Source organism: Esox lucius, chromosome 1 (genome assembly GCF_011004845.1).
Source record: "Esox lucius isolate fEsoLuc1 chromosome 1, fEsoLuc1.pri, whole genome shotgun sequence".
NCBI lineage: Eukaryota > Metazoa > Chordata > Actinopteri > Esociformes > Esocidae > Esox > Esox lucius.
This window is the reverse complement of record NC_047569.1, coordinates 28,740,447-28,766,974: the sequence shown is the minus strand read 5'-3', so window position 1 is coordinate 28,766,974 and position 26,528 is coordinate 28,740,447. Positions and strand designations below refer to the sequence as shown.

The window sequence follows — 26,528 nt, the reverse complement described above, 5'->3', positions numbered from 1 at the left end:
ACATGTTTCAGATAATTAATGTAGCTATTTTCAAATCTCTTGAGTTTTTTGGCAGTTGCTGCCATGAAACTTATTTATTATATTAAGAGAAATGGCCTTAAAGGTGTTTTCCAACTCCATTCCTTGAGTGCCCCTAAGAGCAATCGTTGCAGCCCCGGACTGGATGATTAATTGGCTAGTTGATTCGGGTGTGCTTGTCTGGGTCTACAACGTAAGTTTAAAAGACATTTGCTGCCATCTGCCAGTGGAAAATGATATTTAGTGATCTATGAAAAATGTCGATCCTCTCAGTCTACTCACAGTTGCTTATGAATTGCTGCTTAATACCGCAGCTATAACCTGACATAAACACCTAACCAATGATTTCGTGGAGGATAAACGCATTAGTTTACCTACCGTTTATGTAATTGGTATTGTCTTCATAACAAACTGGTCTACCATTGTATGTAACTGGTCTACCATTGTATGCCCTGAACTAACGTACTCCCTTTAGTATCCTAAATCACATTTGAAATGTAATCTTCCTGTCTAACGGTAAACTCCGTAACACCGAAGCGTTCCAGACTACGCCATGGATGTCTAGCGGTCATTTCAGATTGATTTAGAGCCTTTAAGGCGTATGCAGTCACTGCTAATGCGGAACGTTGCCTTTATATTTCAATGAAGATGTTAGGCAGAACCTCCACGATACGTTTTGAGTAAGGACGGTTATCATCGCTGGTGCTGTGGACGGACCGTGTGAAGTTTTGTACTCCTTTCAGACTCCTCAGTGCTTCCTCAACTCCCTGCTGCCTTGCCAGGTTATGCTGTCTCACGATGTGCGCTCATTCATTTTTATGCTAATTTTAATGCTACCCGACGTCAGCATAAACCCACTACCCCCCATAGTTGGATTCTGCTATTTTAGTATGCCGTTTTTTTATTTTTTTTATTTGTATTATTAAGAATATTTTGTGTGTTTTATCCCCTCCTGCACCCCCACCCCGTCCTCTTTGAAGAACAAACGTATCTTTTTTTCTACATTTTGAAATCTACTTTGTTAGGCTAACTTTCAGAATACAGTAAACTATCAAGAGCACCACGGCATACGCGGTGTTTGGTCCTACCTATCATGAGCATGTTGCATGTTAGATTGATCAAATAAGCCATTCAACCATAGCTCGTCTCCTTATGTATGCTATGTAACAATTAATTATATGGCCTTTTGACCGTTAGTCGGATTATCAAATGTTTTCATAATTCCGTATTTGTGTTTGAATTTAATATCTGTGTGAACACTGATCCTGTTGATGAACTGTTTCATAACTGTCACTTGAATTGTGTTGTTTGTGTGTAAATGAGATTACTGGTACGTATTCTGAAACACAACGGCTAGGTAAACCATACTTGACTGCTGTGCGTATCAACAGAGCAGTCTATAATATTTATGTAACGCTGCAGACTGAGGACAAATGTTGAAATCGTTACTGTAATTTCTTCTCGGTCGAAGCATCCGCAGAAATTGCTGAAATGTTTTGTGCTGTGTCCTGTCGCCCAGGCTATCCAACGCTCAGGGAATCAGTATCCAGATTATAGGGACCACAACTATCCTTATGATCGCTAACGTTACAGAAGAGGACTACGGCAACTACACGTGCGTCGCGACCAACAGGCTTGGGATACAAAACGCTAGCGTCTTCCTCTATAGTAAGTTGCTTTCAAGAAAACTATGTTATTCCCTACACGCTGTTCATTACATGTTCTAGTAATAACCGTTTTGTGTGCACGGTGTTTAATTCGCTCCAAAATTAGTATATGGGCGTGATTTCATTTGATGCACAGCCTATTTGTTTGGACAAGGGACGACCGACCATCTGGAATTTAGAGCAAAGACAAATGGGCTGATCTGTTGTTAGCCCATTGAGCCTCAAACTGGGATTTTTAGTCCGCCCTTGCGTTTACGTATGAGAATTGAAATGAGTGATTTACATGTTATGACCGCTAGATGTCACCCACTGCACACCAATGAGTTAGTGTAGCGCCATGGCAACATTGTCAGGGCTGTCAGCTCTCTCTGCGCTTGCGTGTTTACATATTAAAAGACTACAATAGGAACTAATTTCCTGGTAAAACATTGTTTAATGAAACAATAATTTTATTGTTTTTAACCTACCACTACTGAGTAGAATGTTGAGAAGTTGACATAGTTATACATGAGTCCTGATTTTACATACAGAAGAAAAAGCCAATGCTCACTCATTCTTCTTCTCTCTCCCTGTACCTCATTCTCTTTCTTTCTTTCTCTTCAGGACCTGGGACGGGTCGCAACATCAACGGCTCCGCCTGCCTATCCCAGTCACTGTGGCTCCTGTTGACGTCCGTGGCCTGCCTTCTCTTCAAGTGTTAATAACACTAACATCCCTCCACCATTACTACCCACCCATTGAGACTGTTTGCATAATGTAACAAAATCCCTGGCGTGCTTCGACACACCAATCTAGATAATAAGAGGATCGAATGGGCTTATTAATATGTTTTAGTGAACAAAACTAAAAAATGAAACGGAGAAAACAGAACAAACAGTGCTCTTTCTAAGAAACAGTTATTGTCATTTTAACATGCTGACGTCTTGCTTTTCCTCTGTCATAACTTTGTGTTTTGGTTGGGGAGTGTTGGATGTGGGTTATCGTGTTTTTTTCCCTCTTGAATACAGTCTAACCTCCCAAATGGCAGGGCATTCAGGTCAAGTACAACTATTGTGGATATTTGAGAGAAGCACTGAGACATTTGATTTACTGTTCCTTAAACCCATACAGTGTATTTAGACTAAAATGTCATTGTAACCAATACATTATCAAACAATAATAGGGCAATATCTACCAAAAATCCAAATGTGTTAAACATAACAATAGATTGTAAACTGACACTTGTCATAGTAAAAATGTTGTCAAACAAACATAATCCAGTGAACATTACAAAAGAACAGTATAACAGGCTATGTTATGTTTCTAGTAGACTTGGAAATTGATTTCAGTAGTAAAGGGATCATAACCAGGTGCAAATAGCCTCGGATTGTGCATTAGATATACGGCAACTTGTCTCTTAACGAACTGCCACATTTTTTGTACGCATCTGACGATGAGAATGCACAAATAGGAGGCTTCGTTGAGCTACTCAGTACACACCCTCATAGAAACGCTTGAAATGTTCATCTTTAAGGTGAAAAAAGAAGACCTACTTTCAGGACCTTCACCAAACAAAACATTGGTGATATTAGTGTGTTACTATACATAATACATTTTGTATTTCTCTATAAAACAAATAACTTGTTCCACCCCTGTAACAAGAAGAATATTAATTGCTTGTATGATTACGAACCATTAAACAGTATATGCTGTGCAGTTTCTCTATGGAGAACTGTATTTAGAAATTTCAGAAATAGCCTGCCATAATTTGCTTTTATGTTCTCCATTTCTTTTTGAGCTATAACTGCTGGAATTTAAATAGAAATGTATGACACCAATGAATGATGCTTTTTCTGTTCTACAGGTATGTGTGTTTTCACAATGAGATGTGGAAATTAATAATATATGGATTTTCTTTTTTTTCCATTTCAGTTAATGGTGTATATACTGTATTCAGGAATCCAATGTCCTTATATAAAAATACAAATTGAATATGTGTCCATGTTTTTAAATAGGTTAGTACTTTGTTGACGACAACCTTGTAGTATTCCATGGTACTAGCTCCTTGCACCATGTAAGTAAAGACCAATAGAGAAAAATGTTTTTAAGAGGGTTTAATAAGGTCAAGTTTGTGCATTTATTGTACCTTTCTGATTACATAAAACACAGTAGTTTGAGTCAGGTACACTGAAGTACTGTATTTGGTATTTAGAATGAAAGCCTTTCAGTAGGGTGAGATGCATCATGGGAACTGGCTGAGAGCTGAATGCCAAAAAGGAATATGACCACCAATGTATTCTGAAATTCAACCCAGGCCAACCAAGGGTCAGGTGTCCCGATGTGTCTACCGCTATCTGTCAAGTCAGTGTGTTTACAAAACAAAATAACTGTATTGTGATTAATGCTAATCATCATTAAAAAACATCCACCGTTCTTCACTCTGCTTGGGAACCGTGACTGAGTGCAGTGGCTGTCCCCATCGGCCTTCTCCCAGAGCTCTGGGTCAACAGACTTGCAGTGTGTAATCAATGGTGTTATGCTGATAATCGACTGTACCCTCCGTGTGTCACCTATATTTTGTCACTATCCATAAACAACGACCGCTAGGCCGTACTGTAAATTGTGCCTCTGGACAGTAGTTAATTTACAAAAAATAATCATATTTAGAAATGAATAATCTACCTATTCACTCTAATAACGGAGTCTGTATTATAAGTAGATCTGAAGTGTGTTTTTTTAATGGGAAGGTGTAGAACAAAATTGTATCTGCCTGTCTGCCCACTGGCAAAGCTAAAACACTGGCAAAGCAGTGGGCCAGCCTTGTAGACAGCCGTACTTTTCCAAGTGGAGAGGTCCCACCTAAAGGGGCCCTGCGTGCAGTACCTAATCCCTTATGACTAAGACCTGGGCCACTAATGGGGAAGTCCTCTGTCTACCTGGATTGTTACTAATAATGAACATTGCATCGTATTGCTGTATAAAACGGGTGTGTGTGTGCGTGCATGGTGTTCTGTTGCTATGGCTTGATTTAACCCATTGAACAAGATTCAGTACTTACGGCACGAACTACCAGCCACACAGCTCTTCGTCCTACCAAGCTATGTGATGATTCCTCTCAGCTGTATATAAAAGGTTTTCTAGGATCTTTTTAAGTTGACTCTATCGTTAAGTATGTTTTGTTGATAGTACTCGACTGCAAAACACAGGGGGATGTCCCCTTTGTACTTCCCTTTGTCACAAGAATGGAATTCCTAGGCAATTATCCAATCATTACACTCAGATGTTGCCATTTTCTATTCCATATGATTTATGGTAAAGTTATTGCGATTGATTTCTAATGTTACGTAAAGGTATCCAAGAAAAATGTTCAAGACACGAAATGAACTTGTTTGAATTCATTGTTCAGTATTTGAATGTGGATTGAAATGTTGATGAGTAATTTTTTTTGGGAGAATGCTTCAGACAGTATCTTCCTGGTACAATTGTGTTAATCACCATGTAACATGCAAATAAAAGAATATATGTATTGGTTATTCTTATTCAGAGATTTGTGTCCTATACTATATTTCCAAGAAGGACATGGGTTATTTTGACAGATTTTAGACAGTATAGTCTGGACATTGTTAAGACATTTGCCAACCTCAAACTGAACCTAATTGAAATCTATCTGGAAAGTAAGAACCCTAGAAGATGAGTCTTCACTCCAGTCATGTGGATTGAGATGATGGCAGTGGATTAATTACGCAAATCATTACAAAAGGGGACCCCCCACAGACACCACCACCACATAACCCCTGAGACAAAGATGAATATATATAGAGGAAAGTGTGGGGAAAAATTGAAAATGCCCATTTACTCAGCATACCACCTCGTCTGTGCAAAGGCTTGGGCTTGGGCATCCAGCAGGCACTGGCTCTTTGGTGATGTAACTGTTGACAGCAGCAAAGTGATTGCAGTAACATCTTTTCTGCTGAAGTACAAGAAAATGCTCTTGAAGACTCGCTGGACGGTGCTTCGTCATCAAGCACTACAATGATCTAGCGAATCGTCACCTAGCATCTCTCCTGCTCTAGCGATGTACCTTGTTACTACGCTACTTCAGGATTTCCCAGGCGTACCACTTAGATACTTTGTTGGGATAATCACCATTTTACCATCTGATGGAACACAGGCGTTCACCAAGGTTAAAATAATATGAGGATGGATTATGTGTCCACACATGCAGGTCATATTCTAGTGGGGCCTTGTACAACTAGTCCCACTTGTGATTGTAAAAAGCGAAACTTTTTTTGTAAAAATGTTTCTTCTATGTTGCACTGCAGTGGATATAAAAAGTTTACACACCCCTGTTAAAATGCCAGGTTTTTGTGAAAGAATGAGACAAAGATAAATAATGTCAGAACTTTTTCCACTATTAATGTGACCTATAATGTGAACAACTCAATTGAAAAACAAACTGAAATCTTCGAGGGGGAAAAATAAAAACCTTACAATAACCTGATTGCAGTGGGGATGTGGCTGTGTTCAGAATTAACCAATCACATTAAAACTCAAGTCATTACACACCTGCCATCATTTAAAGTGACTCTGATTAATCACAAATAAAGTTCAGCTGTTCTAGTAGGATTTTCCTGACATTTTCTTAGTTGCATCTCAGAGCAAAAGCCAAGGTCCGCAGAGAGCTTCCAAAGCATCAGAGGGATCTCATTGTTGAAAGATATCAATCAGGAGAAGGGTACAAAATAATTTCTAAAGCATTAGACATGCCATAGAACACAGTGAAGACAGTCATCATCAAGTGGAGAAAATATGGCACAGCAGAGACATTACCAAGAACTGGACGTCCCTCCAATATTGATGAAAACACGAAAAGAAAACTGGTCAGGGAGGCTTCTAAGAGGCCTACAGCAACAATAAAGGAACTGCAGGAATTTCTGTCAAGTACTGGCTGTGTGCTACATGTGACAACAACCTCTCGTATTCTTCATATGAATGGGCTATGGGGTAGGGTGTTATGACTGTGACCTTTTCTTACAAAGAAAAACATCCAAGCCCGGCTTAAGTTTGCAAAAACCAACATCAAGTCCCACAAAAGCACATGGGAAAATGTGTCATGGTCTGATGAAACCAAGGTTGAACCTTTTGGCCATAATTCCAAAAGGTATATTTGGCGCAAAAGCAACACTGCGCATCACCCAAAGAACAACATACCCACAGTGCAGCATGGTGGTGGCAGTATCATACTTTGGGGCTGTTTTTCTTTAGTTGGAACCAGGGCCTTAGTCAGGGTGGAGGGAATTATGAACAGTTCCAAATAATAATTTTGGCACAAAACCTACAGGCATCCGTTAGAAAGCTGAAGATGAAGAGGAAGTTCACCTTTCAGCGTGACAACGACCCAAAGCACACATCCAAATACACAAAAGCATGGCTTCGCCAGAAGATTAAGGTTTTGGAATGGCCCAGCCAGAACCCAGACCTGAATTCAATTGAACATGTGGGGTGATCTGAAGAGGGCTGTGCACAGGAGACGTCCTCACAATCTGACAGATTTGGAGCGCTTTTGCAAAGAAGAGTGGGCAAATATTGATGTGCCATGCAAATAAACTCCTACCCAAAAAGACTGAGTGCTGTAATAAAATCAAAAGGTGCTTCAACAAAGTATTAGTTTAAGGGTGTGCACACTTATGCAACCAGGTTATTGTGAGTTTTTTATTTTCCCCCCTCAAAGATTTCAGTTTGGTTTTCAACTGAATTGTTCACGTTGTAGGTGGAAAAAAGTTAAAGGTGTAAAAAGTTCTGACATGATTTACAGACCTGACTTTCTCATTCTTTTACATCACAATAACCTGGAATTTTAACAGGGGTTTGTAGACCTTTTATATCCACTGTATGTTACATATTCTGATAAATGTGTGGTACATCTTGTTACCCATTACTGTTTATTTTTTTATTTTTTTTAAACAAGCTTTTCAGTTACATACTACTCTGTCAGCAGAAGCTCTGGGTGCTGGGCAAAACACACTGGCATTGCTTTCCTATTCACCAATGAGGTATTTGGGATTTCATTACATGAAGTTGAAATGAACAACCAGGTCTCAATTAAGTCATGAAGGGAGCTCTCTATATCAGATATTTGGAGCCTAGATGGCACCAAAGAGCAAGTAATATAATCACTCCATCACTGTCATCTTGGAGATATCACAGGACAAGAAAAAGAGAGACTGGACCAGCAAAACAATACAATCCACATCAAACAAGCTACTGCATCAAGTAACAGAAGAAAGAGTAAAGCAGTATACTCATAACTAACTACAAAAATGTACTTATTACTGCAATGAAAAGGTTGCACACTTTAGGAATATTTTGCAAAGCTAAGTTAACTATTAGCAAAGCTGTTAGCCAAAAATAATATAGCAAACAGCTAAACTGGAATGGAAAATTGTTGAAAAAATGTTTGAGTTCATTTTGAGTTCCTTTTTCGCTTGCAATGCAGCCTTTGTTACTCAGGATGCACAGTTTCAATTAAGATTTTGGACAATGCTAATAATGCTAATTCCAAGTTGGGACCAAGGTGAATAATGGCTTGTCGTGAGAAATGACTCCATGGGCCTTCATGAACAACTCAATATTAGTGTTATTTCACCCAAATACGAATCTAGGCCAAACTATCCCTTTTACCTGAGTCATTAGGAACTCTTAAAGATTCTTTCAAAAAATATTTGGCCACTGGTTGTAGAAGTGTGGAGCCCAAACAGGTACCAGAAATTGTGCACTACTGAATATCATGTATGTGCAGGTACTGTATGGGCAGATACTGTATGGGCAGATACTGTATCTGAGGTATGATAATGATTCTATTTAGATTATGCACATACAAACGACATACACATTCAGCTCAAAATGGGAGATATTTTTTTGTTATTGGCAGTTGTCACATACTGCATCTTTAAATATTAATTTGTGACACCCTGTTTCACTGGTGCTGAAATACTCTGTGACCCACATGCCAAGCTTTCTTTGAGTCATCTATCAATATAGGGAAGGTGAAAGACCACACAAATGAATTGAAACAAACTGTTGTTGACCTTCATATATTAAAGAAAAGGACTATAAACAATAGCTACACTCCTAAAATTACCCAACAACCTTACTCAATAATTAACTTGTTTCAATCAACTGTAATGATGTATCTAACGCCAACAAGGAAATAATGCATTTTCATTTAGCTTTAATGTTATGTGCTCTGCAATCATGACAATTAGGCAACCAGGTAGTGTTCTTTCATCGTTATGCAAGATTTGCAATTTACTTTTGTACCTGAAGAAATATGTGAAACTGTTATTGACTGTTGTTTTTACAAACTAGTTAGAAAAGGAAGCTCATCCTACTTGACCTTTGAACATAGATAACACAAATGTCTGGATAGACAGAGCAAACCAATAGAAACACAGTCATGCACACTCTGTATTAATCCTAGAAAAACAACAAAAATAAGAGATTGTTATTGGAACCAAATACATTCACTGTCATTCATACATTTGAATATTTTAGTTTTTGTTATGTTGTGGTAAGAAAAAATTGTTACAAATATAAATCCTGACAGGGATGTGTTGTCATGGTATTTAATACATAAACAACATGGTTTATTTGGCCCCTACAACACTGTTTGGGTCGGTCATAAATATTTGCTTCAGCAAAAGAAAAAAAAAGCCCTTCCCCAGGTCCCTCACTGCTGTGACCCACAACAGACCCTTTCGACATACACACCACCCTGACAGTCATCCACTGGAGGTCAGCATTTATGGATGGATGAGTCCATCTATCTCCTGTGAGCCTTGAAGTGTTCCCATATAACCTTTGAACCAGGACATCCTGCTGACATAAAGAAAAAAGGGATGGACATTCTCTGAAATCAGATGACTCACAGTTAATTACGGTGGCCTTAACGGGCAAGGTAGATTTCAAAATGTATTGATAGTGTTGGCCTGACAGGGGCACGTTAGCTTTGAAAATGTAGTGACTGCTGTTACGGAAATTTTGAACTAAGGTGCATTTGAGAAATGTCTGTCTTTCTATTGACTGGTGTGTAAATCTGTACTTTGATTGTGACACACATATCTGTATAATATCAGAGGATTATTAGGTATTTGGGCCATGTCCTCCTGCCTAGAAGAAGGATGTATTCTTTGTCGTCATATACATGTATGAATGAGTTACTAGTTAAAGATACCGAGAGGGGTCTGGTGTTTGAATAGGAGACATCCTTGACCGGCACGGGTGGATTAGAGGGGTACTCGTAAATCTGTATAACCCTTTAGTGTCTCTGTTGACTATCCAGACAGTGTGTCTCCTCAGGAGTTGAGAAGGATAAGGTGGGGGGACAGCCCGCCCTTTGGGTAAACTCTTGTGACAAGACCGATAGCAGCATCTTACCACACCCCTTTTTCCTATGTGATATATACGGTTGAAGGAGCTATATTGAGTTAGAGACTCCTCAGACGATTATGTGTGTGTAAGCGGTTGACGCGTCTCTCATAATAGTCTCTGTGCATAATAATTAATAAAACGGTTATAATGTACAAAGAGAATTTTGTCTCTGTGTCCCTTACTCCGAGTGTCGATACATTGGAATTTCCATCACACAGCGTAAGCAGTCCAAGCAAAAGGCATCTGTTGATTATGAAACACGCATCTCAGGGGGTATTCAGCTCTTACCCCATAGTCTGGATCCTGTTGGTTTTTCAGGTAGACCAGATCAGTGTTCCAGGCCAAAATCAGACACAGGGGAACAATTACAAAAATTAATGAAGCAGTGTAAATGGCTTTGAGGTCCAGAGTGTCACAGTGCGGTGAGGATCAGTGCCACCGTCCCGTACACCTCCAGTTCCCATCACTCCACAAACACATCCCGGACTTGTCTTCGTGTCACACGTCTTCAACCATTCACACCAGGTCCCAATCATCTCGTTAGTATGTGTTTAAATGTTTCCCCTCTGCTCCCCACATTTGTCCATCATTGTTGTTTGCTGTCTGTGTGCCACTCGTAACTGGTGAGTGGTTCGTTTGCTGCTTAAAGATTCAGCGCCTTTGTTTTCCTTAAGTTTGTTTTGTGTGCTTGGTGTATGTTTTCTAATTAAAACCAACTACATCGAGTATATTCGCCTGCGCCTGGTTCCTCCACTATCGTCACCACGTTACACAGAGTTGAATTTGAAGGCACTAGTTGATTCATCCACATACACCAGAACAATGGGCAGCATAAACCGATCTGCCATATCATTGTGACCACTGACAGGTGAAGTGAATAACAATGATAATCTCGTCATCATGGCACCTGTCAGTGGGTGGGATATATTAGGCAGCAAGTGAACATTCTGTCCTCAAAGTTGATTTGTTAGAAGCATGAAAAATTGACAAGTGTAAGGATCTGAGCGGCTTTGACAAGGGCCAAATTGTGATGGCTAGAGCATCTCCAAAACTGCAGCCCTTGTGGTGTGTTCCCAGTCTGCCGTGGTCAATACCTATCAAAAGTGTTCCAAGGAAGGAAAAGCAGTAAACCAGCCACAGGGTCATGGGCGCCCAAGACTCACTGATGCACATGGGGAGTAAAGGCTGACCCATGTGGTCCGATCCAACAGACGAGCTACTGTAGCTCAAATTGCTGAAAACGTTAATGCTGGTACTGATAGAAAGGTGTTAGAACACACAGTGCATCGCAGTTTGTTGCCATATGAGACTGTGTAGCCGCAGACCAGTCTGGGTGCCCATGCTGACCCCTGTCCACTGCTGAAAGCGCCTACAATGGGCACGTGAGCATCAGAACTGGACCACGGAGCAATGGAAGAAGGTGTCCTGGTCTGATGAATCACATTTTCTTTTACATCACGTGGATGGCTGGGTGCCTGTGTGTCGCTTACCTGGAGAACACATGGCACCAGGATGCACTATGGGAAGAAGGCAAACCAGCGGAGTCAGTGTGATGCTTTGAGCAATGTCCTGCTGGGAAACCTTGGGTCCTGCCATTCATGTGATTGTTATTTTGATAAGTACCACCTATTTGAGCATTGTTACAGACCCTGTGCACCCTTTCATGGCAACGGTTTTCAGCAGGATAATGCGCCCTGCCACAAAACTGTCTAGGAATGGTTTGAGGAACACAACAACGAGTTCAAGGTGTTGAATTGGCATCCAGATTCCCCAGATCTCAATCCAATTGAGCATCTGTGGGATGTGCTGGACAAACAAGTCCGATCCATGGAGGCCCCACCTCGCAACTTAGAGGAATTAAAGGATCTTCTGCTAACATCTTGGTGCCAGATACCACAGCACACATTTAGAGGTCTAGTGGAGTCCATGCCTCGACGGGTCAGGGCTGTTTTAGCGGCAAACGGGAGACCTAGACAATATTAGGCAGGTAGTCATAATGTTATGGCTGATCAGTGTATGTGCCAAAACTGGTTTGGGTGTATCTGTGAATCGTCAAGCTTAAAAATGTGTGAGGAAACCAACTGTATTAATTTTAATATCTCATCTTAAAGGTATAGTCTGGTTACATGATCAACATATTAACACCAATCAAAATTCAGGTGTGCAGCAGTTTGCTTGGGGAGGGAGTTGCACTGCAGTCTAAATCTTGAATCAGGTGTCAGTCTGATTTTGTCTTCTAGTCTAATGACTTATTTGCAAGGTGGGACATTTTAGCACTAAGCTGCAGGTGCTTCTACTTCCCACTAGATGTCTCTGTTTTCAACACTAATACAGGGTTTATGTGAGTGGTTTACAATTAACTATACTGCTTAAAAAAATGTAGGGAACATGTAATCATCACAGTATAACACCAATTTAATTAAATGTCAGGGATATCAGCATAAGCGCTTGTGAATCAATGTCATCTGTTTTGGTGCAAATGAAAGTGACAACAGGTGCACTGGAGAGGCAACAGCAAGACAATCCCTAAAAATGTAATGGTTTTGCAGGCGGTGGTAACAGACAATTGCTCCTTACTGATTCTCCTTACTGATTGATTCTTCACTAGTTTTGCATTTTGCTAGTGTCCTTGTCACTACTGGTAGTATAATACGGTGCCTGCAGCCCATTCAGGTTTCACAGGTAGTCCAGCTCCTCCAGGATGGCACAGCCATACATGCCATCACAAGAGGGTTTGCTGTGTTTCCCAGTACAGTCTCAAGAGGATGGACGACATACCAGGTGACATGCCTGTAGAAGCGCATCAACCCAGCAGCAGGATCGGTATCTGCTCCATTGTATGAGAAGGAACAGGAGGAGCACTGCCAAAACCAAAAGAAGAAATCCTCAGACCCATTGTCAGACCATTGCAGTGGGCCCTGAGTTCCTCGTGATGCAGGACAATGCCGGCCACATGTGGCCATAGTGGATGTCAAAGACATTGATACCATTGACTAATAAGAAAGTTATTCATATACATTACCATTCAAAAGATTAGGGTCACTTTCAGTTTTGAAATTAACACAGAAATATAGTGTAGACATTGTTAATGTTGTAACTTACTATTGTATCTGAAAACATCAGATTTTTAATGGAATATCTATGTAGATGTACAGAGGCCCATTACCAGCAACAATCATACAATGTTATTTTAATGCACAAAAATGGACATTTCTAAGTGACCTCAAACTTTTGAACGGTAGTGTATATTTCTAATCTTGTATGTAATTCTCCTAACATGTAAAAACAAATTCTTCATAGTTTTTCTCTATACTCCAAACACATATTTTAAGATCCAACATTACAATCAGGTTAAATATTCTCAGCTTTTATTTGAGGGTATTTGTGTTGGTTCCACCAGTTAGAACTGACTACATTTCTTATTTATAATCACCCTGTATCAGGGTACCAAAGCATTGGGCCAGATTAATATGATGTTTTCATATTGGGTCAGACCCCCATGCAGGCAGTGAATCCCTGATGTCTGCAACCCACAGATATCACCAGACATCCATTCACTTGCCCCAGTCAGCAGTTACCAATGAAGACAGGGGAACCATCTACCATATTTCACAGATAGGTTATAATGCTCTGCTAACCTAGTATGTTACGGCCAATACCAGTTCTTGAATTCAGTCCTCTTCAGCTTGCAGTCGGGTCACATCAGTGGATCGTGGGCAGTTATTTTGTTCTCATCTATCCACAAATTTTTTTTTCTATAACACTACAGGCTCTTTTATATACTTTTTGAACTAATGCAGTCATCCTATGTTCAACGCTAACTAGTGGTTTGAGCCTTGAAGTCCCCTTGCAGGTGAAGAGATGTGCAGATGGTTGCCATTGACACAGAGCACCCTGTGTTTTCCCTTTTTTTTGATGGTGTTCCAAAATGTTGCTTTTGGCAAGAGTAAGGTTTTGGCTGTTTCTGATAGTAGCTTCCCTGATTTTCATTGACATGTCTTTGATCTTCATAATGATACACAAATAGCAGACTCCAAAGACAAATGTAAGGCCAAGAATCAAGGCTAGACATTTACAGCTGTCCTATAAAACACAAATGAAGCAATGGAACACAGCTGACTAACCAGAAAAATTATATTAAATGTAAAGTTTTCATGGTCTGATCAAAGGCATTAAAGACATCTATCTGTACATTGTTTGTTTCTAAAAGCACTATATAACAAAATATTATTCATAATTTATTATAGTAAAAACAAAGAAACACAATACATATTAGCAAAGTAATATAATATTTGTATTTGGTGTGTCCTCCTTAAAAAACATGCAGAAACAGTTCACTTTGGAAGACTTGTATCATTTTCTCAAGTATTCTTCTGGTAAATTACTTTAAGCTTCGTACAAGATTTGCCATAACATATTTCAACTTTGTCTATCTTTTGTTATTTTGCCTGCAGAAGTAATCCCAGGCAGATGCAATTATGTTGAGTTTAGCCAGAAAAATTTTTGCCAGGCAAAGAAGGCAAGTTCTTGTAAGACTTAGTCATAGTTGAAGCGTGCACCTTGGTGCCAGAGGACTCTGACAGATATTGAACAAAAAATGTTCCACCGAATTTCCATCTGTCCCATGAGGGAGTCACCTTTGAGTACTGTTCAGCAGATGCAGCAGAGTATTTTTTTTTCTTTTCCTGTCTTCAACTTTTCTTCAGATTACTTAACATTTCTTCTATCCATCTCATGAGATATCATTAACATTTGGACAACAATATAATATTAATTTTTATTTGTTTTCATTTTAATATTATGCAGGGCCGGTATCACCAACAGATTAAGCCTAGTCCTGGACTAAAAGATGAAGCCCAACTAAGATTTTATGTCCAGCACTAGGTCTAATGTTTGTGAAACCGAGCAAAACTCGGAGCAGTTTTCAGACAGATAAAGCCTAGTCTAGGAATAAAAAACAAGCTCAATGGAGTTGTCTTTTGAACTAGATTTTTTTGTCCTAGACTAGGCTTAATCCGTGATTAGTCAATTGTTTATGTGGGTAATGTGGGTTTATTAAAGCCACCCATCAAAGGTGTACCCCTTTCAGTCAGCAAATCTTATGTTGCACAAGTGAAATAGATGCCACAATTTATGATGGTAATTGGCACATTACTTTATTTTGAAAACAGACATTGAAACCATTTTTTCTCCACAATTTAACTCCCTAGATTCAAACTGGACATTGCACTCACTGAAACATAGGAAAAGTTTTTTTTTTTCTTTTTTGTGTTTGATTTTCTTTTTTTAACATCAGTGCAAGAGTAATTCCAATTTATATCAAACTGTCATAACAACACCAAGGACATTAAAAAGAAGCCACGTTTTCTTTGTATTGTGACTGTGAAAAGTTCCTCTTATTGGAAGAGTTCCCGTTCAACTTGTTAGATGGTTCATGCTAATTGCGTAAATTCAGAAGGGGGCAATTTTATTCTGGGATCCACAGAATTGCTGTTATAGTATTAATCTCATAGTATTCATCATCATCATAGCAAAATCACCTCAGCTTTGTTAGTTGTTTAAGTGAGGAAGCAGAAGGGCAGATTACTTCATGTAAACCAAGCTTGATCAACTCAAGCAGAAAGTCTCCTGCTATGAAGAGTTTTCTTTTAATGCTCAGGACAAAAGAAACGCGTATACATCCAACCATCGGTTCACTCATGTAGGATACAACACATACCTAAATCATACCACTAATAGCTTGAGCCAAAAAACACATTTTTGGAAACTCCCCCAGCATAAGAAAATCCTTGCCACACAAAAAATGACAAACAAATAAAAATGGACTGTCTTCACATTTGGAAGGCAAAGATTCACCCCTTAAATTCATTTGTAATCATATTATTTTCTCTATGTTAAACTTTCTCTTGGTCGTCCTTGGACTCCTGGGGTGCCTCTGCTGGGACCTCATCCGCTGGTTGGGATTCCTCGGCAGCATCTGGACGAATAACCACGGAGACAGAGAGACAGAGACAGAGAAAAAGAAAACGAGGAAAACAAGTGGGAAAAGAAAATGAGAGAACATTAGCATTGTAATGATCTCCGGTTTAGCAAATTTTTGCGAATATGTTTTGATAAATTTTTTGGAGGCGTCTTGTTAGTAAGGGTGTGGTGCACCTGTGCTGGTAACCTTGTTAATCAGGGTTGGCCCAACTCATAATTAAGACCTGTAGGGCAACGGCTCCATTTGGAAGGAGACAAGCAGCAATTGCAACACCTTCAGGTATTGCCTCCCAGTTATTGAGACATTACATGCCTGAAACATCTGTCCTCCCCTGTTGATTTGTCTTGCTTCACAATGGTGTAAACTCCCTTAGTTGTGAGTATTAGTTTTAGTTTGACTTTTTGAGGGAGACCCAAGTTTCTAGAACTCTTTGTTTCTTGTTGCTAGACAACGCACCCATAGATGTCTGACGGAACCCTTTTTGTTGTGTGCAGTGTACCGAAATGACTCATTTGTCAGTTCCCTTTCAGTTCGAGTGCCTAAGGTTTTGGTTGGTTAATACAAATACAGGACTCACCATAGCATTTTATTTTCAGAGGACTGTGTGATATACAGTCACATGCACATTGTGTTACATAGTGGCTACTCTGACTAGCCTCCTTTCCATGGAGGCTCATTATGAAGAGGTTTGTCTATGGCTGTCACTTTGCAGTACCAGACATGCTTACAAATTGGCGTGTGACGCCCTTTTGAGGGCAGAAACAGATACGATGGCAACAGTAAATTATTCTCCTACCTGCTAGATGGGATTGTGCTGCGCAGAACTAGAACATCTATTCAATCTGTATCCATGAAGCACGCTAAACTGCCAATTAAAGGGGCACAGAAATATTCCTTTTAAATTTAAAGCCCACAATACATTGTTTATGGTACAGATGGCCGATATTGCTATGTAAACCCTGTTAATACTGGAACAGCCCGTACCCAACAAGGCCCAAGAGCCATCAATTCTGAGAATTTAGTCAGGTGGGGCTGGACTTGCGACACAGTGATTTAAAAAAATAAATGCAACAATAAACAACGATGCTAACTGGTGCTCTCTCCATTAGCTACAAGGGGGAATGCAGTTGGAGCAGACCGATATCCCAGCAATTTCTTTGTGATGTTGTTCAATCACAGAAATGTTCACTTCACAAAGTTGCCATGCTTTTTTCACGACACTTGCACAGCAAGAAACGATCACTGAGGTGCCGGCCTCAAACGAACCTGCTGTTCTGTTATATTGCATCTGTTGACCTACGATTTAGGCTAAAATAGCTTAATACTTACCAACCAAGAAAAGTGCTATATTGAATTTTTATTAATGTAAGACTCCCTTTTTTATTATATTTAAAAGTATTCATTATATATATTATAACCGGGGCTCACCTGAGTGGGTTGGATCGGTTTCAGCCCCAAAGACTCTGGTTTATACCTGGTTGCAAACCTTGTTACTGGATACTGTGGTCATTCTTATTTTGCCAGCATTTACAGACAAAGTGTAGATGGTTAAAAAATATATTGTAATCAGATCAGGGCAAGCGGTAATAAATGGGGATAGTGTTTCCAACCAGAGCTATTGGTCACGTTCCTTGTTGGTAATGAAGTCATCTCGAGTGCATTGACTAAAGTGGGAAATGTTATCTGCGTGACATCATCTTCACTAGTCATCCTCTGAGAGTCAGAGATGTGGCTAGACCTGATGTGTGACTCTTGACAGATGACTCACTGAACTTAGCTTCCCATCAACAGTCAGCAGCTTTCATTTACTGCTTTAGCCTAACTATCACTGTGAAAACATCATGACATCTCAACCCATCCTGGAAGATTAGCTCATTTATTATTTATTCACATTTCTCTGTCTGGGGATCCATAAAGCAGATTCAGTCCTTCATTAATTCGATATGACAGTGTCCATCAATACTCTTTCAGTAAAAGGTCTGGCACCAAGCATGCCTTGTGTTTAACTGTGAGTGGACACTAAAGATCCAGACAAAACACTCTCCACTCCACCACATATTAAATTAAAGTATGTCTATATTATTCACCTTGGATCTGAATTCAAATAAAACCAGCACTGCAGTATTGGCATTTGTTTCTGGTCTTTGGCGCTACATAAAACCAACTACAGATGTGTAGAAATGTTATTAATGTGAACAAAACTCATTGTTATGACAGGCCTGAATTAAACAGAGGCATGTGGGTAGCTCTTTATGGGAATTAGTTAGCATAGACACGTCGTCATCGTCTGATGGTTTTCGTCCAAACTGGCCAGTTTTACAATAGGAAGGAACGGGAAAACTCTACAAAGTAATTTTGGGAGTTAATGTCATTGAGACACTCTGAAACATTTTACAGCAACATACTGTAAAAGATGGTGCATTGTGGGAAATGTGGGCACAGAAAGAATGCTGTATATTTGAATAGAAACTGTAATTCCACCCCACAGAATACAGTACTACACAGTGTATTTGTAGCAGCCGATGAGACTAGTGGGTGCATGTTGTTTCTGGCTCATTAGCATAGGGGTGTGGAATTCTAAGGAGCATCTTGCTGCACCCGTGAGAAAGCAGTACCAGTGTAACCTCCATTTGGTTACAGTGCCTCATCAATTTAAGCTGTATAGCGGCCTGACCAGAGTGGTGGAAAGCCTAGAACCTTAAATGGCTGACACATTGCAGAGTAGTCAATGCTAGTTCGGCAGCCTTTCGAAAGGCAATTAGAAGAGCAAATGATACAAAAATGCCAAATGTTTATTAATATACTGTAATTTGTAAGTACTATGTAGCAGCCAATTGGCCTGCACCAAAAATGTATCATTACAGTTAAAATAAATGGTAGATAATATGACAATTATATGCTGTAAATGTTGTAAATGTAGAATGTATTCATCCATTAAATCATTAATTTTGATTATAGCAGCATTAGCTTTTTTCTTTATAGTATAATATAATACATTTTACACTTCTGTATTGAGTGTCATTGCAAAGTAATGACTTTCATACTGTGTTGATATTGCAGTAGCGTAGGTGTACAGTAACATAAAATACAGCACCAAGGAGCTGGTGGGTAATTGTCAAATTCACATCAACCCTATCATTCTGTAGACTAAGGGCTCAAATCGATCAAACCTGCATTGCAGAATATACACAGCCGCTCCTTTTCCCACGGTCAATAAACTCCCAGGCGGGATTTGGGTATTGTAAAAAAACTACAACCAGTCTTCAGTATTGTATAATAAACAACATATTCAGTAGAAGCTTGGGTTTTAGCCAGCTGCCTGCCCCCTGGGGTACGCTTTCACCTTTCAGAGCTTGAGGTGTGTGGGCACGAGCTGGATATTGTAATTAAAGGCACTCTCTAAAAATGACTATGGCAGGTTTGAATGAATCCCTGGCCAAGTCTAAAAAAACCTGGCAAGGAAGCTATCCCAGGTCTACATTAGTAGGCAAGTACATGTAACTATGACAACCTGTCCACGGTGTAGCCTCCATGACCTAGTTTCTCCCGGTCTTTCACTGAGGCTCCCCCCCAAATGGATCCCTATTTCCTGGACAGTGCACTGTGTCTGACCAGCACCCATACAGCTCTGCTGAAATCCAGTACACTATGTGGGAAATAGGGAGCCATTTGGACTACTGACACCCCACCCAGTGGTTAGTCCCATTATACAGTCCAGAACTTAACCAGAATGTAACCTACCAGGCCTTTCCTCTCATACTGTTTCAGGAGACTGGCTCCTTGAACCAACGAAAGACCACGTCGAGACATTGAGCTATGATCTTTGTTTTGATTTGTCTCCGAGGCAATTCTACGGTTCTAAAAAGGTTATTAAAGCTGCGCTAAGGCCACGGCCGTCTTGCCCATCTGGTTTCTACTCTGGGACCAGATACGTGGATGTGCGTGTGGCATCAGTGGGCCTACCGTGTTTATCTTGTGAAGGGTTTGGCTCCCCGTCAGTTGTCTCGTTGACAGTAGTAGCAGGCACGTCGGCTTGTTTGGACTCCTCCTGGACGGCATCACCATCCACACCTTTCTCAGGGCGATCAGTCGAGGGGCTCTGGGCGGCCTCGCTGCCGTCCACCTCTCCGGGCTTCTCTAAGGCGTCGCTCGTCTTTACACCGGCCTCCTCTTTTTGGGGCTCTGAGGACGGCGCCAACGCATTGGGAGATGCTGCAGCAGGCGAAGTCGCCGCGGCTACAGGAGAGGTGGCGACAGAGGCGGGAGAGTTTGCTGGCTTTTCTGAGGCGGGGCTTTTGGCTTGGTTCGTCTCCGCCTCTTTCTGGTCGGTTGGGGCGTCTCCCTCAGCCGCCTGCTCGGTTGCAGCGGGGGCGTCGTCCTTCTTCTCCTCCTCCGGCTCCCCGTCTGCCGCCTCCTTTGCCTCTTCCTCTGGGACAGCTGGACTGGCTTCGTCCTCCTCCTCTCCGTCTTTCATTTTTTTCCGGATTATGTGTCCACGGAAGCTGGCCTGGATTTTGGTAGCCGCCTTGTGGGCTTTGTCCTCGGGCTTCTTCTCATCCTGCTTGATTTCTTGGTCGGCCTCGTCATTCTTCTCAACCTTGGGAAAGAGGCGGGGTATCAAGAAGTGATGAGAAAATGTTATGACAACAAACCTTCCAAATGCTACCTCTTGTAGACAAACTGTCTTCCCTAAAATGAAGAAATGTCGGCAAAAGGAAAAATGTCAGTGACCTTTTCGAAATCAAACAGGTACACTTCCGGTGATTTTCTGAGCTATTAAATCTGTTGCACCACATCTATATGTCTTAATGTGAAATCTCTCTAATGAAGCGAAGTCAGAGTCCCACAGCCAGAGGTCCTTCCTAACAGTGAGCGACAGTAACCATCATGTATAGTATTTTTCCATACAACATCCCACCAATAACTTCTCTCATTGTGGTTGATTAACAGATTGCTGTCCACTTTGATGAAAGGAATTGGATGTCTTTAACAAACAGTCTACAAAGCCAAGAGGGTTGTCAGCAAGAACTCTTTCAAAAGTCCTCAGACCTCAGTGACCCACCCCACCACCATTACCCACCACCCATAACAGACAGCGGTTTAGAGATGCACAATTCTGGCAACTTTCAAGAATTGTCCTGGTTTTCCAAAAACCCTAGTTCATGGATTCCAAATTTCCCCCATATTCCCTCCTGATCCCAGGAATGCTTAAGAGTGGGATTTTGGGATGATCCAGGGAACTTGTTGAAAGTGCTCAAAATATTGCAATCCTAACCAAGTTATTAGTAAAAATTAAGGGGAGTTAAGATGAAACAAAGGTGGATAGTTTGAGACAGAATATACAGCAGGAGATGACAGTTGGTTCTGAGCAGGGTTGTTCAGGTTTGGGAAGTGAGAGGTTGGTGACGATTACTGGAGCAGAGTTTAGGAATAGAAGTAGGAACAGAAGTAGGATAGGTGTCTGGGCCTGTACAGATGTTACCTTTGATATCTGGATCCACAGTTGGGGTTGTCCATCAAAGACAGGGCTGTTTTATGATTCTTACAAATCTAATGAAAAAGAAATTAAGTGAAATAAAGGAAAATAAATAATGATGTTCAAATTGACAAAGCAAAAAAAATGGATTAATACATTTAAAATTAATTGATAAATAAACAAACAAACAGATCATATTGATTTGAATTATTAGATCAAGAAAATTAAGATAATACCTGTGAGCCAATATGAACACAGCTATAGCAGTGTGGCCTGAACCAAGTCAACAAGACTAATTTTACATTCTTGACATATGTTCTATCTATTACAATATTACTATCTATACATTTTTATTAGGGGTAGCTGAAAGCCCAGTTATCAACTTTTGGCCAAAAGGTTGCTGGTTCTAATCACAGAGCCAACAAGATAAGATAAAATCTCTTGTTTTGCCCATGAGCAAGGCACTTCATATTAATTGCTCCTGAAAATAGCTTTGGATAAAGTAATCTCATGTTTGTATCTTACTGCAAAACCCCTTAAGAAATCCCTTTGCTGACAGCCAGTTAATTCAGAAAAATGTACTTATTACTACTAGGTTATGTGGTTGTCCTCTTAGGATGAATTCTAACTGCATGTCACTTTGGATAAATGTCTGCCAATTTGCTGAAATGTAATTATGTAAACATGCATATTAGTAACCATTTGTTTTGCTGTGTTTTTGGCTAACCTAATTGGTCAGTATCATTATGCTATTTGTGCTATGTTATTCAAAAAGTGTAGTACTCCAAAATCCAATTAGTGAATTCCCAAAGCTGCCTTGTGGATCATCCCTTTAAGATGCAGAGACAACCTCCTGCAAACAATCAAATGTTACCTTGACAACCAGAGTGCTAACTCATCACTCAGCGTCCCGTTGTTTTAAGCTATGAAGGGCTGTATGTCACTGTGATTGACACGGCACCTGACCCCTCAGGGCAGCAGCCAATAGAAAACCATAAACCAGGTAAATAATCAGGTTTGCAGGGAGGGGCTGGCCGGTCCTTTGGTCTGTGCGTTTCATCAGGGTCAATGGGTGTGTGTGTGTGTGTTTGTGAGTGTGTGGCATGTTTTAAGAGGACAATCACCTGCTACCGACAAAGACAACCTTACTTTAAAATCATGACAATGCCATTACGGAATAATTTACTGAGGAGGCGTGATCCATCCAATCTAGTTATGAGATGTGATGGACTTTGAGTAGGCGGTGAACAGAGTGCGTCTGGCACTCTCTGTCGGCTGTAATGGTGTGCAGGTCTCCAGTGAATCATTGCCCGTTTAATATGCATGATCTCATGGGCACTCACAAAGTTTGGCCCGGGCACTTACTCAAACAGAATTACTTACTGAAACCGTGAGTCACCGTGAGAAGGGTTTTGTCGAGATGGTTTTTGGGGAATATGAGACATGACATCATGTTGGTATTCTGAGAACACGTGACAAAGGTTTTTTTTTTTGGGGGGGGGGGGGGTGTAAATGGTTCCATCTCATAACTGTATTAATGCCACTTATAATTTAGAACTTGTGGCATTTATTTCTTTAACATTTTACCACAATACATTTTAGTCAATTTCTATAGATTTTACCTAAAACTGAATTTGCCAAGGCAATAGTTTTGCTGACCAATGGACCAAAATGGAACCATTTTGAAAGCAAAAATGTAAATTATGAAATCTGATATTAACATACACAAAAAAGCTGAATCTTTAGGGGAAGGTCTACATGGACAGTGACATCTGTATCTTCTTACATGCTTATATGCCATTTAAACCTCAGTAATTAAAGATCTATGAACACTGGGAATTACAAACAGCATCATCTGTCAATTCCTCAAATGAGCGTTTTAAAAATTGTCTCCCTGGGCCACTATATGCATTTGGCCTTTAAAATAGCTGATTGCCCTTAGATTATACATTATTATTAAAAGCCAGGGCAACCTCGTGTGAACCACACCCCACAGCGGGTTTATTGATGAATCCATCCACAGCAGCCAGCCACCCTCCCCCACGTCACACCGCCGTCTCAGTTTGGAAACCATTAAAGACTTTGACACAGTAGGTGAATAAGACAGCTGCTTGAAAAAATGCACACAGCCGGCGTCCCCTCGTTTTATTCTTTTTCACTCACGCTCCCCAGCTCCTCTACACGGATGAATGCAGAGCGCGGATGCAGTGAAACCCCTGGAATTTTTGTAATAGCATGCATAATACCGCGACATCACCCTTATCTGAGTAAACCAACACTAATGATCTGTATGTGTGTTTTAATTTAATCCATGTCTGTATTAACACGATAGCTTGGCTCTTGGACCGCTAACACTACTGACATGAGAAAGAATACCGACCAAGAAATGTGTAGTTAGCCCCAATATGTCCAGTAAATGAATATCCATAGATATGTCGTTTGACAAATCCCAGCGTAATTATGGGTTTTTCCGGTCAGAACGTGAACTGGTGAGTGCAGGGTTGTAGTCTGCAGCTGAGCCCCCCCCCCAACCCTCATGAGCTGCTACTACCCACTCACAGCACCACACCCTTTAATCCAGCTGTCTTCTCTCCTCCTGCAGGAGAGAGGGGTGTTCAGGTGGAGGATGAATACATTCACCGACCGGCACGGCCCCACGCTTCTCCGACACACGTCTTGTTTCCTAGGACGGTGGATATATGAGCGGTGTCGTACATGTTTTCCATGGCCCCTAGAATATTTTTTTTTTGCGTGCCATATGCCGGCCTCGTAATAGCCACCGTTTATTAATTTAATTAGTCAGTTCTTTACCTTGAACAAAGGCTCCACAACCGCGGCTTGCCTGACTGGGAGGTCTGGTGCATCCGTTTAAAAAGCCGGTTGCTCATAAGCTAATACTGCTGCTCTCTGAGAAACGCCATGCTTTTAACAGCAAGCCATGGGCAACCCCTGTTGTTAAACCATATATATATGCTTTATGTTCATCCATCTATATCCCAGACTTAATTCACTCTTTACCTATTCCTCAAAAGCAGAAAGCTATGTCTAAAGGCTGAATGCGGTATGGGAGGCAGTTTTCCCTGTGGTGAGTCTAACGTACGGTTGAGATAGCGGCATTGTGTGGAGATGGGGTTTAATGCAGTATTAAAGCTAAGAGAGAGCGAGAGAGAGAGAGAGAGATGCCTCACCCACTTCAGTGCAATGTGCTGCCTAGCTGGTTTGGAATGACTCATACATGCTGACATTTTAAACAGCAATCAAGTGTTGCTGAAATCCACGGTTTTATCAAGTGGATAAATCGCGATGAGATTTGATAGTTCCAGCACATCAAAAGCTCTTCGATAACTACAAATCTATATTTTATGAACTATTAAAATGTTGTCTGCTCTCCACCCCCCCCCCCGATATTCAAAACACCTTCCTTTTCAGAGAAAGGATATCTTACACGTCTTAAACTGAATTATGCAGACATAAACATGCATACCTTATTGAAAATACATACGTTTAATCCTAGAGCCGTTCTAATCCTTTTACCGTGTTAATGTATTCTTACAGTCCTCCCTGGAGACACCGTGGCCATGCTATTGCCAGAGGAGTTGTCTCAGTCAGTGAATCGTCCTTACCCCACCCTTTTTCCTCAGCAAACTTGCCTCTATTCTCCTGTTTCTTGGCGATAACACCGAAATCGTTATTTTTTCGGGGGATGGCAATTAGCGCATCAATTAAGAGCATTGCCTTTGGGTAATGAGACAATTATTGTGTATGCAGACATGGTCAGATATTGTCAACCCAATGCTGTTCCTAAAGGAATACGGCCAGTCTTAATGGATACACTAGAAAGCAGTCAAGGCAATCGCGGTAAAAGGCAGCAAACAGGTGCACCAAGTGTCTATCAAAACGCTTTTCAGTGTTTAGACGAATCGATCGACAATAGTAGAAAAGCCCTCAGCATCATGTTACATGCTCGTCTTTCTGCGATTACAGTGTTAGGTCTGGCGGCACCGTGGATACACTCATTCACATACCTAATTACATTAACAAGGCGTGTCAGTTTTTCATGCGAGGCATCGCTGAAGTCATAGGGAGCCAAGAATAGGAAAATTCTGTAAGCATGCGTTCAGGTCAGTCATCAAAGTAAATTGTCGGAAACTTTCAACATTTTGACGTATTTCGAAACCGACCGTTAATAAGATAATCTGTAAAGAAAGCAGTTACCGGTTTTGTTCTTCTTATGCAGCACAGCATAGTTGTAGTATCCTTTCTCTTTTCCCTTCTTTCCTTCCTTTTTGCCTTTCACTTCTCTCTCTCGCTCACTCCCTCTGTCTCGCGCTCTTGCACACACTCTGTGGCTGTATCAACAGCTGAGTCGCCTAATGCTTTTACTCATCACAATTTGCACACACACACGCACGCACTGTCTGCCTGGTCGCGCCTCTTTCTGACTTGCCGGCTAACAATGACTACGAGCCCACCCTTTAAAAACCGCTCCCTCCCCCTCCCTCTCTTCACGCTGACACCCCACCTTCTCTTTCAGCGATGAACCCCTCCTCCATTTCTCCCTCCCCCTCTCGTCGTCCACAGGCGACCGGCTTGCAGACTTGCACTGGCTGGAGCTACAACCCCACCCTACACGGGTCCCTCAGGGTATGAATGATTGAATACCTCCAATCTGTCCACAGACAATTCCCATTTTATGGCTTTTTCCTATTTTTCACTGGGGCGGTGGCCCTGTTGAATATCTTTTATTATAAAGGGGTTATTTCAGTGCTTGGGGTAAAGCTCAGTACATAAGCTAACCTCCTGTCTCAATTACCTTTGCGAGATCCTTGTTCTGGCGGAGACGCCAGCCGGTTGCTGCCAATGAGGATGTGTGAAAGAGAGTGATGATAATGCTTACACACGTCAATTTCTCCTCAGTACTCTGTTCACATGGAAACGCCACCAGCTCTTACATTGCCTGGCCACGGAGGAGAGG

General features: G+C 40.9%; 2 protein-coding genes across 3 annotated transcripts in view; one reads left to right on the top strand and one right to left on the bottom strand.

Moving 5' to 3' along the window:
- The window catches only part of lsamp (limbic system associated membrane protein), a 474,291-nt gene extending 469,094 nt beyond the window's left edge, over nucleotides 1–5,197 (top strand). For both annotated transcript variants that reach the window (XM_010870804.4, XM_013139424.3), the window contains 2 exons: nucleotides 1,538–1,686; nucleotides 2,289–5,197. In XM_010870804.4, the coding sequence (XP_010869106.1) occupies nucleotides 1,538–1,686; nucleotides 2,289–2,386 (247 nt within the window). In that variant the 3' untranslated portion in view covers nucleotides 2,387–5,197. The remainder of the gene's footprint in view (nucleotides 1–1,537; nucleotides 1,687–2,288) is intronic.
- A 10,027-nt stretch (nucleotides 5,198–15,224) lies between these two features.
- On the bottom strand, nucleotides 15,225–26,035 carry gap43 (growth associated protein 43). Its single transcript, XM_010870827.3, has 3 exons — nucleotides 25,769–26,035; nucleotides 20,041–20,674; nucleotides 15,225–16,071 (listed from the first exon to the last, which is right to left on the bottom strand). The coding sequence occupies exons 1-3, from the start codon at nucleotides 25,796–25,798 to the stop codon at nucleotides 15,989–15,991; spliced, it is 747 nt and encodes a 248-aa protein (XP_010869129.1). The 5' UTR covers nucleotides 25,799–26,035; the 3' UTR covers nucleotides 15,225–15,988.
- Nucleotides 26,036–26,528: the final 493 nt, after the last annotated feature.